The sequence below is a fragment of the Myotis myotis genome, unplaced genomic scaffold (assembly GCF_014108235.1).
Source record: "Myotis myotis isolate mMyoMyo1 unplaced genomic scaffold, mMyoMyo1.p scaffold_m19_p_11, whole genome shotgun sequence".
NCBI lineage: Eukaryota > Metazoa > Chordata > Mammalia > Chiroptera > Vespertilionidae > Myotis > Myotis myotis.
The window spans coordinates 57,301,709-57,329,282 of NW_023416315.1; the positions used below are offsets into that span (position 1 = coordinate 57,301,709).

General features: G+C 36.3%; 1 protein-coding gene across 1 annotated transcript in view; it reads left to right on the plus strand.

Annotated features, from left to right (window-relative positions):
* MTPN (myotrophin) overlaps positions 1 to 27,574 on the plus strand; it is a 52,401-nt gene that overhangs the window by 19,714 nt on the left and 5,113 nt on the right. The window contains exons 2-3 of the mRNA XM_036328576.1: positions 14,226 to 14,339; positions 15,279 to 15,362. Of these exons, the coding sequence (XP_036184469.1) occupies positions 14,226 to 14,339; positions 15,279 to 15,362 (198 nt within the window). The remainder of the gene's footprint in view (positions 1 to 14,225; positions 14,340 to 15,278; positions 15,363 to 27,574) is intronic.

Below are 27,574 nucleotides of genomic sequence, written 5' to 3' on the forward strand. Positions count from 1 at the left end.
GGATGTCCACTTGCCAGTGGGGAGCAGGCCTAAGCTGCAGTCAGACATCCTTAGCGCTGCTGAGGAGGCAGGAGAAGCTGTACTGGCAGCCGTCTGGCTGAGCAGAGCTCCCTCTGTGGGAGTGCACTGACCACCAGGGAGCAGCTCCTGCATTGAGCATCTGCCCCCTGGTGGTCAGTGTGTGTCATAGTTGACCAGTCATTCCCGGTTGTTCTGCTGTTAAGGTCAATTTGCATATTACCCTTTTATTATATAGGAGTGCCTGGCCAGCCTGGGTGAGGGGCTGATGGCTGTTTGCAGGCTGGCCAAGCCCCCCAGCAGGGACCCTCACCCCATGAGGGTGAGAGGCTGATGGCTGTTTGCAGGCTGGCCACAGCCCCTTCAGGCTGGGGTGCCTGGCCAGTCTGGGTGAGGGGCTGAGGGCTGTTTTCAGGCTGGCTAAGCCCCCCAGTGGGGACCCTCACCCCATGAGGGTGTGGCCAGCCTGGGTGAGGGGCTGATGGCTGTTTGCAGGCTGGCCACAACCCCCAGCCACCCAAGCTCCCAGTAGAGGCTGGCTGGAAGCAGGTATCTGGGATTTATTTGTCTTCTGTAATTTAAACTTTGTTGCTATGAGCAGAGGCCACAGCCGGCTCAGCACAGGCAGGAAGCTTGGCTTCCTCCATCACTGGGGCAACCAAGCCTCCTGCTTGCTCCAACTCCGTGGCTGCCGGTCACCATCTTGGTTGGGTTAATTTGCATATAGTTGCTCTGATTGGCTGGTGGGCGTGGCTTAAGGCATAGCAAAGGTGCGGTCAATTAGCATCTTTGTCTTTTATTAGTGTAGATGAGTACCTTTTAAAAATATTTTACCTTTCATTTTCAGTTTACATTTTATATTATTTTGTATTAGATCAGGTATACAACATAGTAGTTAGGTAACCATATACTTTACAAAGTGTGTCCCAACCCCCCCAATATTTTCAGTACCCATGTGGCACCATACATAGTTGTTACAATATTATTGACAATATTCCCTTTACATCCTCATGACCAGTCTCCAAACCTCCCTCCTATCTGGCAACCATCAGTCTGTTCTCTGTGTCTGAGTTTTCTTCAGTTTTGTTTATGTGTTTATCTTGTTCTTTAGATTCCATGTAAGTGAAATCAGATGGTTTTTGTCTTTTTCTGATTGACTTATTTCACTGAGCATAATACCCTGTAGGTCTATCCAGGCTGTCACTAATGGGGTGATTTGAGTTCTTTATAAATTTTGAATATTAACTCCTTATGAGATGTATTATTGGTGACTATCTTCTTCCATTCAGTAGATTGTAATTTTGTTTCCTTTGCTCTGCAAAAATTTTTAGTTCAATGTATTTAGTTTTTAGTTGGTTTATTTTTTCTTTTGTTTTCCTTGCCCGAGGAGATATATCAGAAAAAAATATTGCTAAGACAAATGTCAGAGTTTTTGTTAAACCTCACCTGAGGATATTTTTTCCATTGATTTTTTCTTTTTTTAGAGAGAGAGTGGAAGGAGGGAAGGAGAGAGACAGAATTATCAATGTGAGAGAGATACATCCAGACAAGGGCTGTGGATTGAACCCACAACCTAGGGAATCAAACCTGGACCCTTTGGTGTACAGGCCAGTGCTCTAATCACTGCTCAGAGATTTTACTACCTATGTTTTCTTCTAGGAGCTTTATGGTTTTGAGTCTAACAGTTAAGACTTTAATCCATTTTTAGTTTATTCTTGTATATCTGTAAGAAGGTGGTCTGGGCCTTTTTTTTTTTTTTGCTTGAGTATGAGTATTTTTTAAAAGATTAAGCAGGTAGAGGAGGAATGAAGTTTCATTTTATGTTTGTATGACATAGCACAAACCTATTGCCAAAAAAGAAACTTTGGAACCACAGTGAGCATAGTCCAGAATGGAGTTGTTACTTGACTTGATGAACTTTGTCTTTTTTGTTCACTTCTGTGTTTCTACCACTTAGAATAATTTCTAGCTCATAGTGGGAGCTCTTAAATGTTGAGTGAATGACTGACCAAATAAATGACTAGTGAGTGAAAAATTCTTTAAAACTTCAAGGTCTTCAAAAAGATCTAGAGCAGTGTATATCAGGATAACATGAATTTATATAGAAAGAGCTCACAGTTCTCTATCCAGAAGGCAACATCAAGATCAGATTAAGCTGTATCAGTTCGAGGTGAACATCTTTGGCAAAATTTAGAGTCTGAATGGCAGGCAAAGAAGATTGTCCAAAGTCTGAACAGGAAAAGGGTGTTAGCAGAGACAGAGTCTGGATGAATCAGTTCACTTCCATCTTGGCATTAACAAACTGGCAGGAAAAGGGTCTGAATGGCAGGAAGAAGGGTGTATAACATCATCATGGGCTTTATTGTCTGGTCTTACTTTCAATGAATTTCACTATTCTGTGTTCTCTAAATTCATCATAATCTAATTCCATACTTCACACTCTAGCATCTTGACCCATTCATTATATATTAGTTTCTGTAGCAAAGCCAGGTATGGGCAATGACTGTTAGTATTTTTACAAAGCACGTAATCAGCCCATAAGTTCCCTTTCTCTCTCACCAAGGCAAAGTGTTAAGACTTTTCTTTCTTTTTTGTGACTCAATTTCAGAGATATTAAAATACAGGAAAACATGTGCTTTGGAACCAATGACATATGATATTGTTTTGTTCTATAAAATAAAAGCTTTAATGTTACAGGGTATTTGGTATTAATCTTCATGTCCAGAATTAGGAGAAATTTTAAGTAAACTATGACATACCTACTTGACAAAATATTCTGTAGCTTTCAAGAATAACAGCAAGATCTCTCATGTGTTAAATAATTAATAGTATCATTGTAACTTTTTTTAAGCAACTGCCTTTCATAAGGAGAAAAAAAAACCCAGAAGTACAACAAGGTATTAATAATGGTTGTATTTTGGGTGGTAGGCCTTATTAGAAGAAACATTTTATTTTCCAAATTTTATTTAATTCATGTGTTACTTATTAAGTATGTGTGGTGATAGTGGGATTGTTTGTAACACTTATGAAAGGAGTGCTTAGAAATAAGTCCTAAACCTGCAGTCGGACATCCCTCTCACAATCTGGGACCACTGGCTCCTAACCACTCGCCTGATCGCCCCTAACCGCTCGCCTGCCTGCCTGATTTCACCTGTAAAACTCAAGCTTCTTCTTTTTTTATTTTTAATATTCATCTTTCTTTTTTTATTTTAAAATTCAAGCTTCTTGAGAACATGAGGCATTTAACATTCCATATTCCTTACAGAGAGCTAAACATGATAAACACAGCAAATACTTAATACTTATGGGCTTCTATACAAACACTTTCCAACCAGGAATGTTTTAATAGGCAGTCTCCAAAAACTTGAACTGGAAAACCTAAAAGTAGAGTGCTCAGATTTCAGGCATCAGGTCTATTAGCAGGATTTCTATCCCAATTAAACTCTAATTCTGAGTTCTCAACAGTCTGGACAAACTGCCCTTCACTATCTCCAAAGTTTCTTATTCATCACTATCCCATTTTCCTCCACTTCTAACCAAGGTAACAAATGAAACCTTTAATTCTGATCTTCCTTGCCTCAAGGGAACAGCAAACCTCAATTCAAATAATTTCCTGCCAGAAATCACATCCAAATACTGCCAGACTGAGGACTATAGGGCTGACTGTACATGCGCAATAACAGGCTCACGTTCTAGCGGTAGGCGCCCAGCCATCCTCCGCAATCCCACAATCTTCTGGTCGCATACTTCCAGTTTTTCTAGCTCCTCAAGTGGTGTTTTCTTTAGTCGTATTGCAACGTCTGGGGCCTCTAGTTGGAGAGGATTCATATTCTCTCGCATACACCCAGCATCTCCAAATCAATAGCGTGTTGAATTCTGCTAATTCCTTAATTTAGCATTATATGATATGCTATCATAATCAACAATAACAAAGTACCACATTTGGCATTGTGAAATGTGATTTTATTTAGAAGTAGAAGATGTAGTCTCTGACCACTCCCCCCCCCCCAGGACCTTTACAATTTAATTAACACAAAATATAAATACATGAAAAGCTAAATTGCAATAAAAAATACTCAACAAGTTAAGTCATTGAGCATTCCCTTCATTGAAGCTCCTTTGTATCTTCCCAAGTAGGTAGACAACAAATCCATTAACTGCCTATTTTATCCCAAGCAAGTAGCACAGTTCCTAACTTATGTTAGGTTCAGTAGATGTTTGTTGAATTAAATCTAATTGTAAATAGTGTGTCTTTTTCTAATGCAGTGTTTCATCTTTTTAAATTCATACATTAGTAAAATAACTCAGTAATGATAGATTTAACAGAAAAAACACTTGCCTTTGAAAGGTATGTCTATAATTTTTTACATTGTTCATATTGTTATATGAATCTTCCTGCTTGATCTAGCTTATGTGGAAAGTTAACTATACTGTAGCAGCCATTTTCAGCAACAAAACTCTTGAACTACTTTGTTCTCATAGCCAGAAGTACAGAAAACCCATATTTTTTTTTTTTTATTATCTAGACAGTGGTTCTCAACCTTCTGGCCCTTTAAATACAGTTCCTCATGTTGTGACCCAATCATAAAATTATTTTCGTTGCTACTTCATTACATAATGTTGCTACTGTTATGAATCGTAATGTAAATATCTGATATGCAGAATGGTCTTAGGCGACCCCTGTGAAAGGGTCGTTCGACCACCAAAGGGGTTGCGACCCATAGGTTGAGAACCACTGATGTAGAATGTGAGTGGAGTGGGGGTGGGGGGACAATTATAGATTGATACAATCACCAGATGCCTTTAACGCATAAAAGTAAAGAGCATGAAAACTAACTGTAATAGAATTGAAAGGTTATCTTCTCTACCCACTGGTTATTCATTGAGGAAATAGGTCTGCCAAGGTTGTGAGCAGTAGCAGAGGTCACTAGAGCCAAGGCTTCTGTCTGGTATTCTTTCCACTATTTAATAATTCTCTTCATAAAAGTAGAAGTTAAGTAGGCAGTGAAAGATAGGTAAGACTGAGATACCTAAGTAAATGCATTCTAATAGAGGTATGGGTTCCTAACGTCTCAGGGGTGTCTCAGGGGTCATGACCCCTTTGAGAAGCTAATGAAAAATGACATGGCCTCTACCTAGAAAATTATATACACATACAAAAGAATTTGTAGACTCTTTGAAAGTCTATCCATAGATTGTCTAGTGGTCTGTAGATCTCAAGAGGAAAGGTACAGAATCAGAAATTATCATACCATATCATGGCATCAGAAATAGAGGAGACTGAATTAGATTTTAGAATATTGTGCTCTTTAATAGTCAGCTTTCTTCAAGGAGGTACTGCAAGCCATAGAGTAGATGGCCCAAATTCCTAAAGCATCCATGGGTGGGAAAGAGGGGGATCAATAGCTATGGATTTAGGGTTGTGGCTTTTATATTAAGCAACACATACGTGTACATATGATATGTGCTCATTCATGCAGAAATATTTCTATGAATTTTTAATTTGGCTATTTAAGATTTTGCTCTCAGATTCAAGGAAGCATGTATTTTTCCTCTGTTATTTGGAGTACTTTAATGAAAATGTTTGAGAAGTACTGGGTAGAGAGTTAGCAGGGCAGGCTATTTTATGTTTTGTGGGTGGGTGAGATATATAGGAATTAATACTTATTTTGTGAAACCAATTAATTAGTGAAAAACAAAGCTTTTGTGGATAGAGACCTGCAATTCCTCTTTTTTTTGTAGCCTTAGCATGCCTAATACAAAGCTAGGAACCTGGTTTCTCGGTACATACTAGTTGATTTATTGATATTAAAGATAGAACTAGACAGTTACACTAGTAAATTGTTAGTTAAATAAGAGAATTTATTGCTATAACAGGCTTTCTGTTATTCTAAACAGTAGTACTTAAGAAATGAAATATAATTAGCTTTCTCAAATGCCAGTAATGTCATTTAATTTTCAGAAAGTTGAAAAACTTGTCCAGTGTTCAGACCTAAAATGCCATGCTTTGACATTGGGATAAATCATAGTATAATAGTTAGATTCTCTTCCCAGTGTAGAACTCACCAACTTATTGATGTAAACTGGTGATGCATTATCACTCCTTTTTCTTTTTTTATTTCTTTTTTTTTTTTTTTTTTAATATATTTTATTGATTTTTTACAGAGAGGAAGGGAGAGAGACAGAGAGTCAGAAACATCGATGAGAGAGAAACATCGACCAGCTGCCTCCCGCACATCCCCCACCGGGGATGTGCCCGCAACCCAGGTACATGCCCTTGACCGGAATCGAACCCGGGACCCTTCAGTCCGCAGGCCGACGCTCTATCCACTGAGCCAAACCGGTTTCGGCATCTTTTTTTATTTCTAAGAATAATTCCAGTTAGGACCGGAAAGACTCAGAGAAGCTCATCTTGAGTTGTTAGAATATAGAGTAGTAATCTTATGACTCTTCTTGGGTTCCATTTGATTTAGAATTTCACACAGACTTTCTCCGTCCCACCATAATCTAAGCCTTGGGAGGCACGAGGAAGGAACATGGTCACCACAGTGGTTCTGGATAGAGTGTATTTAATTTAAACTCACCAGAAAATATGAAGTAATATTTTCTTATCTGCAATATTACATATATACTACGCATATGGAATATACCATATTTAGAGAAAATAATAACTTCAATTGTAAAAATACAGTTTTAATATAATAAAAATCTATGTTGTATATTCAGCAATCAATAGGCTTCATGGTGCTATGAAAGGAAGGAGAGTAAAATGAAACTGGATAAATTATTCTTGCTAAAAGGGAAAGGTAAAGCTAGAATAGGTCTGGATGTGATGACAAATTAGGTTTGCCAGCCTGCTTTACCCCAACTGTATATAGCAAATAGAAGTTATGTGAAATTATTTATGATCTGTCTGGTTATTTACACACACATCATAGTAAGAATGTTATTGCTGCCAAATTCCATGGCATATGCTATTATTGCATAATGCCTTTAAAAACATGTATAAACTTTATCCCTAAGGAAATATTATTCCAAAAAATTATATAATCAAGATACTTCTAAGTAGATATTACAAAATTGTATAACCAAATTTATCAACTGTTTGAATTATTTATGATGACAATCTGAAATCATAACTAAGATCCTAAAAATTTGTTTCAAATATCTGATAGAAGTGGATGAGTCAGGAGAGGAAAAAGTGAAGCCCTAGGCAGAGAGTAGGAGGAAAAGTGGGAAAATGTGGTGTCACTGAATCCAAAAAAGATTGAGTGTTTAAAAAAGGAAAGAGTAGTCAACATTGTCAGTCACAACATGGAGATCATTGACATCAGCAAAAATGGTGTTCAGAGTAGAAGTCAGATTAGAATGGAAGGTGAGAAATTGGAGATAGAAAATATAGACAGTGCTTTTTTGGAAAGTTTAGCCATGAATGGATAGGAAAGAAAATAGTCACTAAAAAGTGGATGTCAGGTCTTATTGCTCTTTGCTTTTTTAGTGGAAGAGTTGTGAAAAGCACATGCTGATGAGCCAGTACAGCAGGAAAGGTTGAAAGCACCGACAAGAAAAGGGATAAACAAAGGAGTACGCTTTCTAAGAAAACAAGAAAGCATAATATCTAAAACATGTAGGTGAGAGATTGGCTTTAGATAGACAGGTTGGTATAGAGAAGTTATGGAGGAATTCTTGTCTGAAGGCAGTGTTCTGTGAAAAGAAGGATATGAGGTTATCTGCTAAGAAAGTGAGGCGATAGAGAGGTTGACAGTTTATAAATAACGGAAGAGATTTAAATAATCTCCATGGAAAGTGGAAGAGCAAGATACAAAAGAAAACATGGTTAGATTGTCATTTAATGCTAAGGAACCTGTTGGAATTGTGCAGAAAATTTCTCTTCCCTAGCCCCAGAATCTGGGAGACAAAATTAATATGAGATTTTGGTCTAGCTGGTAATGTCTCATGAAATTAGAATCAAAATTACAGAATAGGTGTCTAACTTCCTTTGGTAATGACACTAATGCCTAGAACAGGGGTGGGCAAACTTTTTGACTCGAGGGCCACAATGGGTTCTTAAACTGGACCGGAGGGCCCGAACAAAAGCATGGATGGAGTGTTTGTGTGAACTAATATAAATTCAAAGTAAACATCATTACATAAAAGGGTACGGTCTTTTTTTTTTTTTTTTTTTTTTTTTAAATATATTTTATTGATTTTTTACAGAGAGGAAGGGAGAGAGATAGAGAGTTAGAAACATCGATGAGAGAGAAACATCGATCAGCTGCCTCCTGCACATCCCCCACTGGGGAAGTGCCCGCAACCCAGGTACATGCCCTTGACCGGAATCGAACCTGGGACCTTTCAGTCCGCAGGCCGACGCTCTATCCGCTGAGCCAAACCGGCTTTGGCCTTTTTTTTTTTTTTTTTTTAGTTTTATTCATTTCAAACGGGCCGAATCCGGCCCACGGGCCGTAGTTTGCCCACGGCTGGCCTAGAATATGGATGGAGGGTAAGGAGAAAGGAACTAGATAGAGCCTTATCTTCCTTTTCTGTTTCACCACCGCCACAGAAGTTACTGCTGAAAACTTGAAATTGTCATGCATGCTCTCTACATTGGTAAACATCATTGATCTCAAGTTACTACTGCTATTACTAGATAACAGTGTTAGGTTGAAATGGAAGATGTCATGTGTGACCTCCAAGTCTGTTGTTTGAGCAACTTCACCATTTGCTCAGTCAAAAAGCTTCTATTACATAAATGTTTACTATATGTCACAAACTATACTAGGCACTGGAGATGCAAAAGTAAATAATGTAGGCATGGTTCCTGACCCATTTCCATAGAGAATGCAGATGCAGGCAGTTTGAGTAGAATGCTATGTGCTATGACACAGGAAAGGACAAAGTATACTTACCTGTGAAGATCACATTTCTCAGAGTTGAGGTGATTAGAGATGACTTTCTAGGAGACGTTTTATTAAAGCTTGATTCTGAAGAATTAGTAGGAGCTAGCTAAATAAAGGTTAGGCCCTTAGGGAGTAGAAATGCTGTGAGATTTGGAAAGGTCATCATGGGCTAGATCATTCCATATGTCCTAAACTATGTTGTTTTAACTTGATCCTCTGGGAGAAATGAATAGTCATCAAAGTACTTTGATTTGAGAGAGAGAAAGACATCTGTTTTGTTCTTCCACTTAGTTGTACATTCATTAGTACAGTGAGTACAGTGGGGCCTTGACTTACGAGTGTCCCGACTAACAAGTTTTTCGAGATAAGAGCTGTCTCTCGGCTGATTTTTTGCTTTGAGTTGTGAGCTAAAATTCAGGTTACGAGCCAATTTCAGATACCCCACCGCTAGTTGGCGCAGCGAACGTCACAGTGAACGCCCCAACATCATGAACGCCCCAACATCAGCCCAGCATCACGTGTCTCACTTGTTCACTGTTGATTTGACATACGAGTAATTTGAGTTACGAGCTCCGTCACGGAACGAATTAAACTCGTAAGTCAAGGCCCCACCTGTATCAGTAAATGCCTCCTCTTCTGATGTTACAATCTAAGGTAGCGACCTAGTCACTCCCTGTCATATTCCCCTTTATAAATTTTCTGCATGGAACTTACTATATATGATATTCTTTTCTTATTTATGTGTTTCTTTGTTGACTGACCTCTCCTTTCATTTAAATTGAGCTTCATAAGAGCAGTGACTTGGTCTTTCTTGTCTCCACTGTCTCCCAGTGACAAGAACAAGACACTCACTAAATGTTTGTTGAATAAACATGAATGACTTACTGGCACTTTGCCTGATGCGTTGTCCATTTTCAGCAAGTATTTGATGAATGAATGACTGCATAGCAATATGGTTTTAAATTATTAAACATTTATTCATTTTACCACTGTAGTTTCCTATATGTGCCCTGACTTAGGATCGAACCCACAACCTTGGTGTAAGAATAGAGCCACAGAAATTTGTTATTGAAGTATAATTGAAATACAACAAACTGCAGATATTTAAAGTATACAGTTTGAAAAAAAAAATAAAAAATAAAAAAAATAAAGTATACAGTTTGATAAGTTTTGACATGTACACACCTGTGAACCATCACCACTATCAAGAGAATGAACAACAGCCCTGACTGGTTTGGCTCAGTGGATAGAGCATCGGCCTGCGGACTGAAGGGTCCTGGGTTCGATTCCAGTCAACGACATGTATCTTGATTGCGGGCACATCCCCAGTGGGGGGTGTGCAGGAGGCAGCTGGTTGATGTTTCTCTCTCATCGATGTTTCTAACTCTCTATCTCTCTCCCTTCCTCTCTGTAAAAAATCAATTAAAAAAAATAAATAAAAAGAGAATGAACAACATATCCGTCACTTGAGGGTACCCCTTCATAGTCCCTCTCAGATCTGCTTTCTGTCACTATAAAATTAGTTTGAATAGTTTATAATTTTATGCCAATGCCACACTTTCTTGATTACTGCAGTTTTTAATAATTTTTGAGATCAGTTTGTGTTGGCCCTCCAACTTGTTTTTTGTTTTGTTTTCAAAGTTGTTTTGGCTATTCTCCATTGTTTTTGTTTCCGTATGAAATGTAGGGTCAATTTGTTAATGTCTTAAAAAAATACTTACTAGGGCTTTGATTGGTATTGCATTGAATCTATACATCAATTTGGGGAGAATTGACATCTTCACAATATTGAGACTTCTAACCCACAAACATGGTATGTTTCTGTTTATTTAGATCCTCTCTAATTTTTCTCAACAATGTTTAGTAGTTTTTAGTGTATAAGTATTTCACATTTTTGTTAGATTTATTAAATTGTCTTATATTTTTGAATGCGGTTGTAAATACTGTTTTTAGCTTGGATTTGCAATTATTCGTTGCTAGCATAAAATGCAATTGATTTTGTATATTAATCTTTTGTTCTACAACATTACCAAAATTATTCTAGTAGCTTTTTGGTAGATTCCTTTGGATTTTCTGCATAGACGATCATGTCATTTGCAAAGACAGTTTTACTTCCTTTTCAAAACGGATGCCCCCCTTTTTTTTCTTGCCTAATTGCACTGGCTAGAATCTCCACTACAACATTGACTAAAGTGGTAAGAACAGATAGCCTGATTTTTAGAGGAAAAGCATTCGATCTTTTACCAGTTAAGTATAATTTTAGTTGTAGTTTTTATGTAGAAAACCCTTATTAGGCCAAGGAAATTTCCCTCTTTTACTTCTTTGCTGAGTTTCTAGCAGCAATAGATGTTGGACTTTGTCAGATGCCTTTTCATCTACTGAGATGATCATATGGGTTGTTTTGGTTCTTTTTACTTTGTTCAAATGGTGGATTATATTGGATGACTTTTCAAATATTTAACCAACCTGTATTCCTGGGATAAATCTGAGTTGGTCATGGCATATTATCCTTTTTATGTAGTTTTGGATTGTTTGCTAAAATTTTATTCAGAATTTGTGTTCATGAAAGATATTAGCCTGTAGTGGCCTTTTCTTATAACATCTCTGTCCTATTTAGAATCCAAGTGATGCTAATCTCATGGAATGAGTTGGATGCTTCCCATTTTCTGGAATAATGTGTAGAATTATTATTATCCTTTTTTTTTTCTTGTCCATCTGGGGCTTGGAAGTTTCTTTGCATCTTCACTTTTTTTTTAATTAATTATTTTAAAATTAAACTTACTGGGTTGACAATTGATTAACAGGTTCATACAGGTTTCAAGTGTACATTTCCATGATACATGATCTATATATTGCATTGTGGCCCACCACTCACTCTGGCTAGAGATTTATCAAGTGTCTTGATCTCTAAGAATTAGCTTTTATTTCTGTTTTCCATTTCATTGGTTCCTGCTCTGATTTTTATTCGTTCCTTCTGCTTACTTTGGATTCAATTTGTTTTTAAATAGACTATCTTTTAGAGCATTTTTGGTTCACAGCAATATGGAGCAGAAGCTGCAGAGATTTCCATGTACCTTTTTCCCCTATTTTCTGAAAGTGAAATGTACAAAGATCATTTATTTGAGACTTTTCTCCTTTTCCAATACAGGCATTTAATACTATAGATTTTTCCATAAGTACTGCTTTTGCTAAGGCCCTGCTGAAGAGGATCTTTTCTTTTCCGTCAGTAACTTAAAGCAGTCATTTTTTTGTCTGCTAAAATAAGAATTATAAAGTCAGTGTCTGCAGGGATAAAGGATAAAGTTTAAACACAACAGCTCCATTTTGTATGCATTTTGCATGCTTGTACTAAGTAGGGAAGGAAACTGTCAGATATTTTTTCACAAAGTTATCCTATTGATTGCACACTGCAAGTACTGTATTTCTTTGCTTTGATTCACTGAAAAGACCTATCCAGCTAATATCAGTAATGGAAAGGAAGTGTTAATAATGAAAAATAATGAAAATTAAACTACTTCTGTCTGTGAATCATTTAAGCAATATCTATCTTTAGAGTCTCACATTTCTGCAGTTGTGAATAAAGACTAAGGTGGTACAACAAATTGCTGTTATTATTTAAATTTGTTTCTAAATATAAAGTATTATTACATTGAATAATTTGTTTATATTTCCCCTGTTAGGTAGAAACAAGTTTGGATAGTCTTTTAAAACCAGTATAAGTCAACATCAGGGATCCACAGAAAGCAGTTAATCTTTTACGTGTTACCCTGTGTCAGGTACTGTGTTACATACTTTGCAAGAATTATCTCCTTTAATGATGCACTAAAACCCTGTGAGATATAAGTATTTTCATTCCCAATTTACAGATAAGGAAACAGATTTAGAAAATACTTTGAGGTCCCACAACTAAGTGGTAGAGTTGGAGTTAACTGGAAGTAATCCAGTCTCCAGTGATCTTAAGCATGTAATAGACTGTGTCCATATAGAGGATGTTTGAAAGAAAAGCTCATAATAGCTATAAAATGAGTTCTGAATATCTCAGTTCAGGATATGGCTTGATGAGTTGACTAAACCAAACTAGGTGAATAATACTATAGTTAAGAAAATAAATTCTTTCAGACATTTTGCTACTCTGTAAAGTCTGAATTTTCCTTAAGATAAAAAGAGGCCCAGCCAGTATGGCCCAGTTGGTGGAGCATTGTCCCATGCACCAGGAGGTAACCAGTTCGGCGCCCTGTCAGGGCCTATGCCCAGGTTTTGGGCTCAATTCCCAGTAGGGGATGTGGAGGAAGCAGCTAATCGATGTTGCTCTCCTCCCTTCCTCTCTCTAAAATCAATAAAAACATATTTTTAAAAGGGGAGGAGGGCGAATACTGAATTGGAGGCAGTGTGGTAGTTTTGGGGGTTTAGATCACTATTACTAACTGAGCCACATTAAAAAGTTATTTAACCTCTTTCAGCTTTAAACTTTTCATAAGTTAGGTGGAGATTTTCTCCTTTTAGAATTATTTAAAAATTAGAGATAATGTGTGTAGCACAGTGCCAAACCTGTAGTAGCTGGCAGAGAAGGTAATTTTATTTATTAGTGTTAGAATCTCTGTTAATCCTCAGTGAATGAAAACTATTTTTGAGGCCTTTAGTTCATCTTCTGATACTACCAACCCCTGACCATCACCAAGATCGTCATATTCCTTCTGAAAAGTATTCATGTAGCACTGAGTTCCTTTCCTTCATAGCAGTTATATTTTGAAATACATTTAAACGTGATTACACTAGATGGTAAGCTCTGTGCAATCAGAAGTCACGTCTGATTTCGCTCACCATTGTCTCCTGTGTACAGTGCTTACCATACAATTGGACTTGAGTAAATGTTGAATGAGTGAATGAAATGAATTCTTAATAGCTAATACTGATTACCTTGTGATAATGGCCGACGCCATCAAAGTAGTGATGCTTTTTCTTTGAAGAATTAAAATACATGTCATGTGATATGTATAAAAAAGTCAGTATTTGAACTCATCAGTTTCGTGTGGCTACCTCTTGACGTTATGCTGATTGAATTTCTTAGAAATGGAGCACTGTATATTCATTACATTTAGCATTATTGCTTGTTTTTAGCTTGACTAATCATGGTTTGAATTACTATCAAACTCTGTGCAGAATTTCAAGTTTTTGGTTACTTCACTTTGCAAGAAATGCAAATATTTCATGAAATTCTTAGAGCTTTACGAAAGTAAAAATATCAAGCACCTTCCTCCTTCAATCTACCGTCCACATAAATACTGTTTCCTTTGGCTTCTTTTAAAGGGAGAAGATGTCAACCGGACTCTAGAAGGTGGAAGGAAGCCTCTTCATTATGCGGCAGATTGTGGGCAGCTTGAAATCCTGGAGTTTCTGCTGCTGAAAGGAGCAGATATTAATGTATGTGAGGAACATTGTCATTCTAGAAAAAATTCCTGTTGTATGCTTTGGGTAATTATTTTATGTAGATGTATAAAGTAGTTCTTGTGGAAACCTCATTTTAAATAATACAGTCTGAAATTATATCATAATTTCTGTAACTTAGAAATGTGTAGTTTGGATTTTAAACAATAAGCAAACAAAACGACTTTCAAGCTGAGGATGTTTCCCCTTGGCTGCTGCTTTTCAAGTTCTAATGCAACTTGAGAGTTGCACCACCTGTAGGTAGCAAATGCTATCTGCCAGTGGACCATAGGACCCTGCAGTCATGGTAAATATAGTGCATTTTTTGACAGAGGTCAGTAAGCAAGTGGTCAGACAGAAGCAGCCATTTCCCGACTCTTTCCTTCTGTGCTTTCTGCATTTCAGAGTTTTAGAAAAATGTTTAAGTAACTGTGACAGCAAGTGAGATGAACTTCTCACATTTCAGGGGACACTAAGTCACTTGGCTGAGCTGTGGCAATCTTTTCATTGGCTATGTTCTTCCCTTCACCTCAATGGCATTTCTATATTAGTGGGGAGTGAGGCTCAGAGAGATTATACCTAGTCACACAGTAAGTGGCAGAGCCAAGGTTTGAGCTGGAGTCAAAGCCTCTGCTCCCTCTACTTCACTTTGTAGACTCCCAAAGAGAAACCTTGCTTGGGCCTCTAGAGCAGCGGTCGCCAACCTTTCGGACCTCACGGATCACCAGTGGTTCGCGGACTACCGGTTGGCAACTACTGCTCTAGAGGGCAGCTCTCCAGAGGCTAGAAATGTGTACCTATACAGAGATTTTGGATAGAAAGGTAAATAGGTAAACATTGACTTTAAAATATTCACAAGTGTTTCCTAATTCCATCTAGAAAGAAGAAATGAAAAATGGATAAGGTGGTTTTATCTCTTTATTTAATATTTCACAGGCTCCAGATAAACATCATATTACTCCCCTTCTGTCTGCTGTCTATGAAGGTCACGTTTCCTGTGTGAAATTGCTTCTGTCCAAGGTGAGGTCAATTGCTACTTTTTATTGCCTTTCCACTTCTGTGTGACTGTTTCAGCTAAGTACTTGGTTAATTTATTTGTTTGGCCTCAGGGACAGAAAACTAGTAATATCTAAAATTGAGGTCTAGAATATTATAGCCCAAAATAACTGGTCCACAAACTGTTACTAGTTGGTAATAGGTAAGAACCTTGGGCTACAATATAAAACAACAGTCTCCATAATCAAGAATAGTTGTTGAATAGTTGCTGTGACCAGCTCTGGCATGGTAGCTCTGTTAAAGTATCATCCCGATGTGCCAAAGTTGGGCACATATAAGAATCAGTCAATGAATGCATGAATAAGTAGAACAGAAAATCGATGTCTCTCTCTAAAATCAAATAAATAGTTTGCTGGGGGGGGGGGGGGGAATTATCTGAAATAAGCATTATAGTTAATGATACAGAAAATGTTGTGGACTAGTAACTGTTTACAGATCACACCTTGAGTGGCCCTGGTTTAAAATTTGTAAACTTCTTTTTCTGTAGTACGTACTGAGAAGAATACATACTGGGAAGAGTATTAGAGGCAGTTTGCTCTAAAGCAGTGGTTCTCAACCTTCCTAATGCCGCGACCCTTTAATACAGTTCCTCATGTTGTGGTGACCCCCCAACCATAAAGTTATTTTCGTTGCTACTTCATAACTGTAATTTTGCTACTGTTATGAATTAGATGCTCTCTAAGTCATCTGGTTTGTTGATGTTACTTAGATCATGGTAAATCTGGAGTTTTCCAGTGTTCTGTCTTTGTTATTATAAATTGTTAGATGGAGTTCCAAACCCAGCCTCAGGAATTAATGCACCAGTTGCAACCATTTAGCTGTATTAGGATCTGCAAATATTGGGAGACAAATCTTAATAAAATAAGAAATCTTAATAAAAATAAGGCACCAGTATTAATCGCAAGCTTATTTTATGGCTATACTCTAGAAAATGTTATTTATAACATTTCATTTGGTATTTTAAAATAAAGCCCTGCTGAAAGAAATAGAAATCAAATGAGTAAAAGCATTTTGTCACCATACCCGGTACATTCGTGTTTAATAAATAAGCTTTTATTATAACTAAGACTGAAGAGGATTTTATGCTTCAGTAAAATTGGGAAAGAAGGTAGCACATTTGTCTTGTAATACTTTGAGAACTTTTAAAGATTCTGAAAGTAGTTAATTCAGGTCCTTGAAAACTCAGGGTTTTTACCCATAGCTTCACGTTAAACACAGTTACTGGATTTGTTTAAATGTGTAGTGGTTGTTTTATGAGTTTTGGGGGAATTTTGGCAAATATCAACAGTAATTTTTAGCTACTACACACATACTAATTCTCTTAAAGCCAAATGGAACTATTTCTTGCCACTAATAGATTCAGAATCTGTGGTAGGATATGCTCACAAAGATTTCTAGTCACTGTCTTTCTCCTTCCTATCTATTCCTTCCCCCATATTCATGAAAAGATTAAAATATTCATGAAAAGATTAAAAAGTACCTTTGTAAACCACTAGATAATTTCATCCCTAGGGGATTATTTTTGCTTACCATTGTCATAGGCTACAAATATTGATGTACAGTTTATGAAAGATACATATAATTTCCCATATTGTATTAGTTAGGACTCTTTGTATTGCAAGTTACTAACCCCAGCTCAGATAGGCTTAAGGAGATCTTGTTGATGCATATAATTCTACAGTTGAGGCACTGCCTGACCCTGTGCTTAAGCCATGGGATCAGGATCTGATTTCTTTTTTACCTGTAAGCTCGCTTCCTCAAAATGGGCTTTATTACCCTGGCCTCAACTTATCTGCTAAGTGTATAGTAAAAGAAACAGTTAACAAGACTGTTGTATATTTGAAAGTTTTAGTTGCTAAGAGGGTAAATCTTAAAAGTTGCCATCACACACAAAATTTGTAAAGATGAGAAGTAATGGATGTGAAATAACTAAACTTACTCTGATCATCATTTCACAATATTTACAAATATAAAATTAAACTAATATAGTTGTTACATGTCTTTAACTCAGTTAAAAATAAATAAATTCATAAGTCAGAATAAAAACAAAAAGAAATTACCTGTTTCCATGATGTTTTTCTGCCCCGTCAGGGGTGAAATTGTCTGAAAATAAAAACCTCCGTGGGATCATTTTTAGCTTAGGTCCTTAGGCTCTGGTCATTTACTAAATGAGATGCCCCTAAACATGCTCAAACTATTTCTTTCTGATATTCCTCTCCTTCCTGTGGGACAAACAAAATAAGACATAATTATTCTTATGCTAGAGAGGACCCGAACCATTCATTGTTCTCTATCCCTTATTGCCAAAATATGTTCTAAGTCATTGTTAAAAGGAAAGCTTGATTTGTATGAAGGCAATATGTTATCCCAGAAGGATCGCTATAAATATGTACTCCGTTGCTAAATTATTGGTAGTAAGTTGAGGTATCTTTTAACTAGCTTATATTTTTTTCTTTTACTTGGTGCCTGCAATTTTGTTCTTTAGCATGTGTTTGATCCTTGATTTTTGTAGCTAAGTCAGGGACATCAAAGATGGCTCTATTGATAGATCAATTTTAACCTTGTAGAGCTGTTTTTTGTTTTAGATGACATTTTTTAACCTTTATAAAAGCAGCCTAGTAACATTTAGTTCTGCTTTCTCAAAATTTATTGCTTTCATTTTATTATTGCATAAGCTTCTTTAATGGATACCCTATAGTTTTGTTAACCAATATATTTTTTTAGAAATTCATACTCTAAAAAATCCATAGTTGCTAAAATGAAGCTGTTTCAGCGTCTTAACATTAAAATCAATGTTTATATTATAAAATCCAGTTTATTCTTTTTATCAAAAATAGAATACTTATGTATTATAAATTCATTTAAAAAGTATTTAGTTTAAGAAGTTTACCAGATTCACCAACATTCTTAGTATATTATTCAGGTGGTATGTGAGTAGCATGGGGGGAGCCAAAACAATAAACAGAAATTTAAGAACTCAGTATGATTACAACTAGTGGGGGACGGGGAGAAAAATCACAAAAACAAAAAGAAGATTGCTAGAATATTTGAAATTAAACTATGTAATACTTACTGGGCTATTTTTAAAATTTAATGCAGTGGAAAATGGAATTTATGACACAAGAATGTAAAACATTTAATTCTTGATTATCCATATAGCAAAAGAAGAAACTAACATCTATGTAATATTTTTTAAGCACTTCGTGTATATAATCTCCTTTATTTTTTATCAATCCAAATACATAGGTATATTCATCTCCATTTTATGGATAAGGAAACTATTTTTCTCAGGGAGGTTAATTACTGTCAGAAACAGTTATGAGAAATTGAACATGTGTAATTTGGGCTGATTTTTAATTGGTGAGCTAGTAAAGTAGAGAACAACATATGTGGGACTTCCACTTCAAGGTGTGAGCACATGCCAGTGTATCCTTTCCCTCCCAACCACAGAAAAGATGTTTTTAAAATGAATGAATCAATATTTGGTTTGAACCATAAGAAGGGGTTTTAGATAAGAAGTTATAATGAATCCTTGAGAAACAGAAAGCAGGCGGGATAGGGTTATAGAAAGCATTTCCTAACACGAGCAAGAGGATATTTGTTACAAAAGGTAGAATCTGATCCAAGGCTGCTCCAAATCCAATAGTGGTTAGTGCCCCTGAGCAACAAACAAGTGAAGGAGCTAGTTGCACTTCAGGCAGAAACAAAATAAACCCAGAGGGAAAGGTGAGACGCAAGAAGGGTCATAGGCAAATTAGTATGTGAATAAGTCTAAACAAATATTAAAATGCAAAACACTAAAGTGTTTTTAAATAAGCTAAGACTACAGAATTGTTAAATAATGTATAAGATGGAAGCAGGATGATCAAAGTTCCTGGTACTTTCACCAAATCCGGAGTACGTGAAAAACATTAATAAAACTAGTGAGAAGAGAAAAGGGAAAGGAGACAGATGAAACAAGTAAAAATACAGGCTCGAGAAGCATCCTGGGAAATTTAGCAGTAGCAGAGGAGGAAGAAACCCAAGTTGGAGTATGAAACAGGCAGAGAAGTGACAACCGAACAGCACAGCAGTCAGTAAAAAGGCCAAGCAGCTTGTAAGTAGAGTGTAAGCACATGTCATTTTGAATTATAATTATAAGCTCAATAAGCTTCCTTTTTTCCACCCTAGAAAATCTTAACTGGGAAGTTTTTGCAGTAAAAGGAAAACTTAAAAGGCGGTATAAAATACTCTGTAGTTCAGAAGTTGCAGACTTTTTTTTAGAGCGTTAGGCTCAATCTTGCAACCATATGGTTTCTGTCATAAGTTTGACACTGTAGCTCTAAAGCTGCCATAGACAATACAGAAATGAATGGGCTTGGCTGCATTCCAGTAAAACTTTACTTACAAAAACAAACATCTGGGCCATAGCTTGCTGACCCCTCTTCTAGCTCAGTTACTTTGCATTTCACAACTTTAACCCTCAGTGGTAAAAATGTGTATCGTTCTGGATGCTTTTACTAGACTATGCTAGTGCATATTTGTTGAAAATTTTTATTATCAATTAATGTAGCCAAACAAGATATGGAATTTTCATTGTTAATTACTGAACTGGTCTTGGTTAAAACCTGAGATACCTGAGTAATAGAAGGTTTGCATGATTACATTATTTCAAAGAAAGTTAATCATAAAATGCTACTCTTGAACTATGATATTAGCCAGTGGACTTTTATAAGTCCAAAATTCATTTTATTTTTCACAGCTACATATATCATTTGATATCACAATCTAGTTTCCATGGTTAAAGAGATCATTCCTAAGAGAAATAATAGTAGTCCCTGTAGCATTTAATATATTACCATGTTAGGCATTTTCTGTAGTATTTATATCAAAATTTCTATAATACTAAAATTCCTTATAAATTATGTAATGCCTTGTAATTTATATAATGGGTAATAAAGGATTTTAAGAAGTCAAGTATCCTTGTTCCCTAAGGGGGAAAACCATTTCTAAATAATTCACTGCAGCATATTGTGGGGAAAGGAGAAATATTTAAATGTTTACTTCTGTTATTACTGTTTTAGAGATGTTAAGTTTGCTACATGCTACAATTTAGAATTTAGACAGATAAGCTATGTTTAGTGTGTTTATATTCCATCCTTTATAAAGTACATACCACTCTCTATATAAGAACAAGAATTCTTTTAAATCAGTGGTTCTCAACCTTCCTAATGCCGCGACCCTTTAATACAGTTCCTCATGTCGTGGTGACCCCCAACCATAAAATTATTTTCGTTGCTACTTCATAACTGTAATTTTACTACTGTTATGAATCGTAATGTAAACATCTGATATGCAGGATGTATTTTCATTGTTACAAATTGAACATAATTAAAGCATAGTGATTAATCACAAAAACAATATGTAGTTATATATGTGTTTTCCGATGGTCTTAGGCGACCCCCAGGTTGAGAACCGCTGTTTTAAATAGAAAGGAATGAAAGAATCAAAATCTCATGAATTGAAATTTTCGTTTTAAAACATTATAATTTGTTTTACTCTTAAATTTTTTAAAAATGACAGCATATTAACTTATAAATTGTCATTTGTTATATACAACAGGAAAGTCCAAAGGAAAACTTTGCTTTTTTTGTTTTCCATTCTTTCCGTTTCACACTTTGTCAAAGAATTAGAAAGTCTCTCCTGTAACCTTACAACAACTATATATATATATATATATAGATATATATATCACCACTGATTAGTTTTTTTAATTTTTTTCTTTATTGATTAAGGTGTTGCATATGTGTCCTTATCCCCCCCATTTCCCCCTCACCCTCCTGGTGTCTGTGTCCTTTGGTTGATCTCTCCCCCTTACCGCCACCCTCTCCTACCTTCCCTCTGAGGTTTGAGCATCTGATCGATGCTTCTCTGTCTCTGAATCTGTTTTTGTTCATCAGTTTATGTTGTTCATTATATTCTACAAATGAGTGAGATCATGTGATATTTATCTTTCTCTGACTGACTTATTTTGCTTAGCATAATGCTTTCCAGCTCCATCCATGCTGTTGCAAATGGTAGGAGATCCTTCCTTTTTATAGCAGCATAGTATTCCATTGTGTAGATGTACCACAGTTTTTTAATCCACTCATCTGCTGATGGGCACTTAGGCTGTTTCCAAATCTTAGCTATTGTAAATTGTGCTGCTATGAACATAGGGGTACATATATCCTTTCTGATTGGTGTTTCTAGTTTCTTGGGATATAGTCCTGGAAGTGGGATCACTGGATCAAATGGGAGTTCCATTTTTAGTTTTTAGAGGAAAGTCCATACTGTTCTCCACAGTTGACCACTGATTATTGAACATTTATTTTATTGACTCATAGCTAGTTCAGATCACTCTTAGTTATCTGTTCCTGCTTTGGAGATAAATGAGAGAAATACAGAACAAAAGTTTACTCAGTGCCTTTCTTTTACAATAAGTCAAAATGTTTACATCTTATATACAATTGCTATAGAGTAAGGGTGGGGAACCTCTTTTCTGCCCAGGGCCATTTGGATATTTATAAGATCACTCATGAGCCATACAAAGTTATCAACTTCAGAATTAACCTGCTCTATTTAGTCAAACATTTAATTAACTCCTAATTCCTTGGCAGGGCCAGGCCAAATAATTTTGCAGAACTTATACGGCCTGCAGGCCAGGCATTCCCAATCCCTGCTATAGAGTAAAAAATACTAAAAGTCTGTTAAGAAAACGTAGAAAAATACCTTATCTGATAGCATTCATGTTTTGTTCAATATTTTATCTGTGCTACATTAAAAAAACTTCATACAACCATTTAATGATAATACATGAATACCCCTCTCAAATACCACCAGCATTATCAAATCCTCAAAGTGGCATTGGTGCAGATTTTGCTGTTTGAATTGAGAATCAAATGTAATACTGTTCGGGTCAAGATGGCAGAGTAGGTAAACTCTGTACTCACCTCCTCCCATGACCACATCAAAATTACAACTAAATTTTAGAATGTCTATCATTGAGAACCACCTGAAGACTAGCTAAACAGAAGCCCTATAATGAGGGATGTAAGGAAGAAGCCATGTAGATACTGGTAGGAGGGGTAGAGACAGAACAAGCAGGTGCCACACCCTTCGTGTGGGGGTTAAGAATTGGGTGTGTATCTGTGCTGCAGAGGTCCCTCCTGAGGAACAGGGATCCCAGCCCTAGCCTGGGGCACCAGTGCTGGGAAGAGGAGCCCCATGACATCTGGATGTGAAAACCAGCAGGGATTGCATATCACAGTGATATGGAGGGCTACTAGAGTCCCAAGTATTTTTCCTCTTGAGGGACCCATGCAAAGATTTGGTGGCTCACAAATTTACCCTAAGCTTGCAAGGGTAGCAGTTCAAAAAGCACCAGAGATATATGGAGGAAAACTGAATTGACTCAGCTCATATCGTGGGGCCCACCAAAGGGTCTCAAGCCTAGCACCTCAGCAGACAGCATAGCCTTTCCCAAGGACCTCCAAGCACAAGCAGCAGCCTTCTTCAGATTACTTTGTAGCTCCTACTGGTCACCCTAAGCTGGTCACAAACAGCAGTTGACCTTGACCTGCACCAGAGCTCTTCCTAAGAGGCTCTAGAAACAACACACCCAGTAACTGGCTTTAGACGACACCACCCAGCCACCTCCACATCCACACACATGAAAGGCAGATTTGGCTGGCACCAGAACCCCAGTAAAGCCTCCCGCTCCATGGGAGTAGCCCCCAGACAACAGCTTGTCTGCTGTAGTCACCAACCGCCCTCACAGCCAGTCACCCTGAGAGCCAATCCCACTCACTGATGTGCCTACAGAAATCAAGGCTCAACTACATCAGAATGGTGCACACACCCACATAAGGGATGCCCTGAAGCAACTGCCTCGAGTGAGCAGGGAGACTGTGCCACTGGGCCTCATAGGACACCTGCTAAGATGAGTAGAATAAGCATATCTACCTAATACATAGAAACAACACAGGGAGTCAGACCAAATGAGGAGACAAACATGTCCCAAATGAAAATACAGAACAAGCCCTAACCGGTTTGGCTCAGTGGATAGAGCGTCGGCCTGGAGACTGAAAGGTCCCAGGTTTGATTCTGGTCAAGGGCATGTACCTTGGTTGCGGGAACATCCCCAGTAGGGGGTGTGCAGGACGCAGCTGGTCGATGTTTCTCTCTCATCGATGTTTCTAACTCTCTATCCCTCTCCCTTCCTCTCTGTAAAAATAAATAAAATATATTAAAAAAAAATACAGAACAAGACTTCAAAAAAGAACAAATGGAGACAAGCAATCTACCGGATACAAAGTTCCAAACACTGATTATAAGGATGCTCAATGAACTCAGGGGAAGAATACATGAACTCAGAATTTCAACAAAGATTAAAAAAACCACGTATAAATGAAGAATACAATAACTGAAGACTACATTAGAGGGAATTCAAGTGCAGAGAATTCTAAATAAGAGGAACCCAAAAAGGCCCGTACCAATACACATTAATTAAAATATCAAAGATTAAAGACAGATAATTTAAAGGAACAAAAGAAAAGTGTTTAGTTATATACAAGGGAGCTCCCATAATACTGTCAGGTGATTTTGCAACAGAAACATTTAGGCCAGGAGAGATTGGCATGAAACATTCAAAATAATGTAAAGCAAAGACCTACAACCAAGATTACCCAGCAAGGCTATCTATCATTTAAAGTCAACAGAGAGTTACAGTTTCTTAGACAAGAAATGTAAAGAAATTAATCACACTTAACTAGCATTACAAGAAATGCTAAAGGGACTTATTTAAATAAAAAAGATTAAAAATATAAGAAAATATAGAAATAAAAATACTTTCACTGACCAAGGCAAATAGTAAAAATCAGTGGCTCAACCAACTACAGTACAAAGGTTAAAAGGCAAAAGTCGGAAAATTACGTAATTACAACAGTAAATTAAGAAATACAAACACAAAATAAGTAAATAATGACAAAAATATATGGAGCGGGTAAGTAAAAATGTGTTTGAACTAAGCGGCCATCAAGTTAAAATAGACTTCTAAAAACATAGTTTGATAAATACGAAGTGCATGGTAACCACAAACCAAAAACCTATAAGAAATTTATAAGAATAAAGAGAAAGGAGTCCAAACACTACACTAGAAAGTCATCAACATACACGAAAATAGGGAACACAAAACTACACAATCAGAAAACAATTAAGTGGCAATAAAGTACATACCTATCAATTATCTTTAATGGAAATTGATTTTTTTAATGAAAGTTCATGAGCTGCCTACAAGAGACCCACTTCAGATTGAAAGACATACAGACTGAAAGTGAAGGGATAGAAAAGGACTTACCATGCAAAATGAAAAGAAAAAATAGCTGAGAAAGTAATACTTGTATTAAAGACAAAATAGACTTTAAAACAAGGGCTATCACAAGAGACAGGCATTTTGTATTGATAAAGGGGTTAATCTAAAGAGGATCAACTCTCATTAACATTACACACCCAGTGTAGGAGCACCTAAATATATAAAATAAATATTGAAAGACATAAAGGAGAAATATATGTATTATAGTAATAAGGGATTTTACCACCCCATTGACATCAATGGATAGGTCATCCAGACAGAAAATCAAGGGAACAGCGGTGTTAATGACATATTAGATAAGAATGACTTAATTGATATTTTTAGGACATTTCACCTAAAAGCCTCTGAATATACATTCTTTTCAAGTGCACATGGAACATTTTCCAGGATAAATCACATTAGGCCAGAAAACAAGTCTCAGTTTAAGAATATTGGAATCATACCAAGCATCTTCTCCAATCACAATGATATGAAACTAGAACTCAATTACAAGAAGAAAACTGAAAGACACAATGACGTGGAGGCTAAACAACATGTCACTGAACAATGAATGGGTTAATGAGACAAGGAAGAACTGTTTTCAGTTCTTGAGAAAAATGAAAACACAATGACCCCAAAGCTGTGGGACACAGTGAAAGCAGTTATAACAGGGAAATTTAGTAATGTAGGCCTACCTCAAGAAACAACAAAAATCTCAAATAGACTATTTAACCTTACACCTTACAAAATTAGGAAAAAAAACAACAAAGTGAGAAGTAAGGAAATAATAAAAATCAGAACAAACAAAATGGAGGCAAAAAAAAAATAGAAAAGATTAATGGAACTAACCTGGTTCTTTGAAAATATAAGCAAAATTGGTAAAATTTTAGCCAGATTCATTAAGAAGAAAAAAGGAATGCCCAAATAGAATCAGAAATGAAAGACATGACAACCAACACCATGATATACAAAGCATTATAAGGAAATGCTACAATTCTATGCCTATAAATTAGACCAGTGGTCGCCAACTGGTGGTCCGTGAGGTCTGAAAGGTTGGCGATCGCTGAATTAGACAACATGACAGAAATTGATAAATTCCCAGAAATATACATACTTTCAGAAAGAAACATAAATCAGGAAGAGACATTCTGAACAGACCAATAACTGCTAACAAAATTGAGTTTGTTATTAAAAAACTCCCAACAAACAAAAGTGCTAGGTCAGATGGCTTTGACTTTTACCAAACATTCAAAGAAGACTTAACACCTATTCTGCCCATTCTACTACAAAAATTTGAAGAGGGAAGACTCCAAATTTATGTTACAAGGCCAGCCTTAACTTGATACCAAAACCAGACAAAGACACTACAAAAAAAGAAAATTATAGGCCAATATCCCTGATGAACATAGATGTAAAAATACTCAACAAAATATTAGCAAACTGAATTCCTCAATACATTAAAAAGATAGTACACCATTATCAAGTAGGATTTAATCAAGGTTGGTTCAATATCCACAAAACTATTAACATGATACATAACATAAACAAATGAAGGATGAAAATCATATCCATAGATACAGAAAAAGCATTTGACAACATCCAGCATTGATTTATGATAAAAACCTGTCAGCAAAGTGGGGATAGAAGGAATATACTTCAACATTATAAAGGACATATATGAAAAACCCACAGCTAACATAATACTTAATGGTGAAAAGCTAAAGTGTTTTCCTTGTCAGGAACAAGATAAGGATGTTCATTTTCACTATTTACATTCAACTTGGTATTGGAAGTCCTAGCCACAATAAACAGACAAGAAAAAGAAAATACATTCACATTGGAAGAGAAGAAAAACCAATTATTTGCAGATTATATAATTCTATACAGAGAGAACCCTAAAGAATCCAAACATAAAAACTGTTAGAACTCTCTCTCTCTTCATTCTTCCCTTCCACTCTTTCTAAATATCAATGGGAAAAATATCCTCAGGTGAGGAATAATAATAATTTTTAAAAAAAACTATTAGAACTAATAAATGAATTCAGTAAAGTAGAATACAAAATTAATGTTCAGAAATTGGTTGCATTTTTATACACCGATAACAGACTATCAGAAAGAGAAACTAAGAAAGCAATCCCACTTACGATTGCATTAAAGAATAAAATACCTAGGAATAAATTTTACCAAGGAGTTGAAAGAATTGTACTCAGAAAACTGTAGGACTGAAGAAAGCAATTGAAGGGGATACAAGTAAATGGAAGCAAATACCGTGCTCTTGCATCGTTAAAATATCCGTACTACCCAAAGCAATATACAGATTCAATGCAATCCCCATCAAAATACCAATGACATTATTCAAATAGCTAAAACAAATAATCCTAGAATGTATATGGAACCACAAAAGACCTCAAATAGTCAAAGCAATGGAGAAAGAACAAAGTTGGAGGGATCACACTACCTGATAGCAAACTATACTACTAGTACAAGGCTATAGTCATTAAAACAGCATGGTGCTGGCATAAAAACAAACAGATCAATGAAATAGAATAGAGAGCCCAGAAAAAAACCCACACCTATATTGTCAATGGATCTATGACAAAGGCAAAGATGTCGAATGGAATAAAGACAGTCTCTTCATTAAGTGGTGTTGGAAAAATTGGACAGACACAAAAATATGACACTGGATCATTTTCTTGCCATATACAAGAATGAAAAAGTGAATTGAAGACAAATTTAAGACTCAAAACCATAAAACTCCATAGAAGAAAACATAGGCAATAAATTCTTAACATTGCCCTTAGGAATA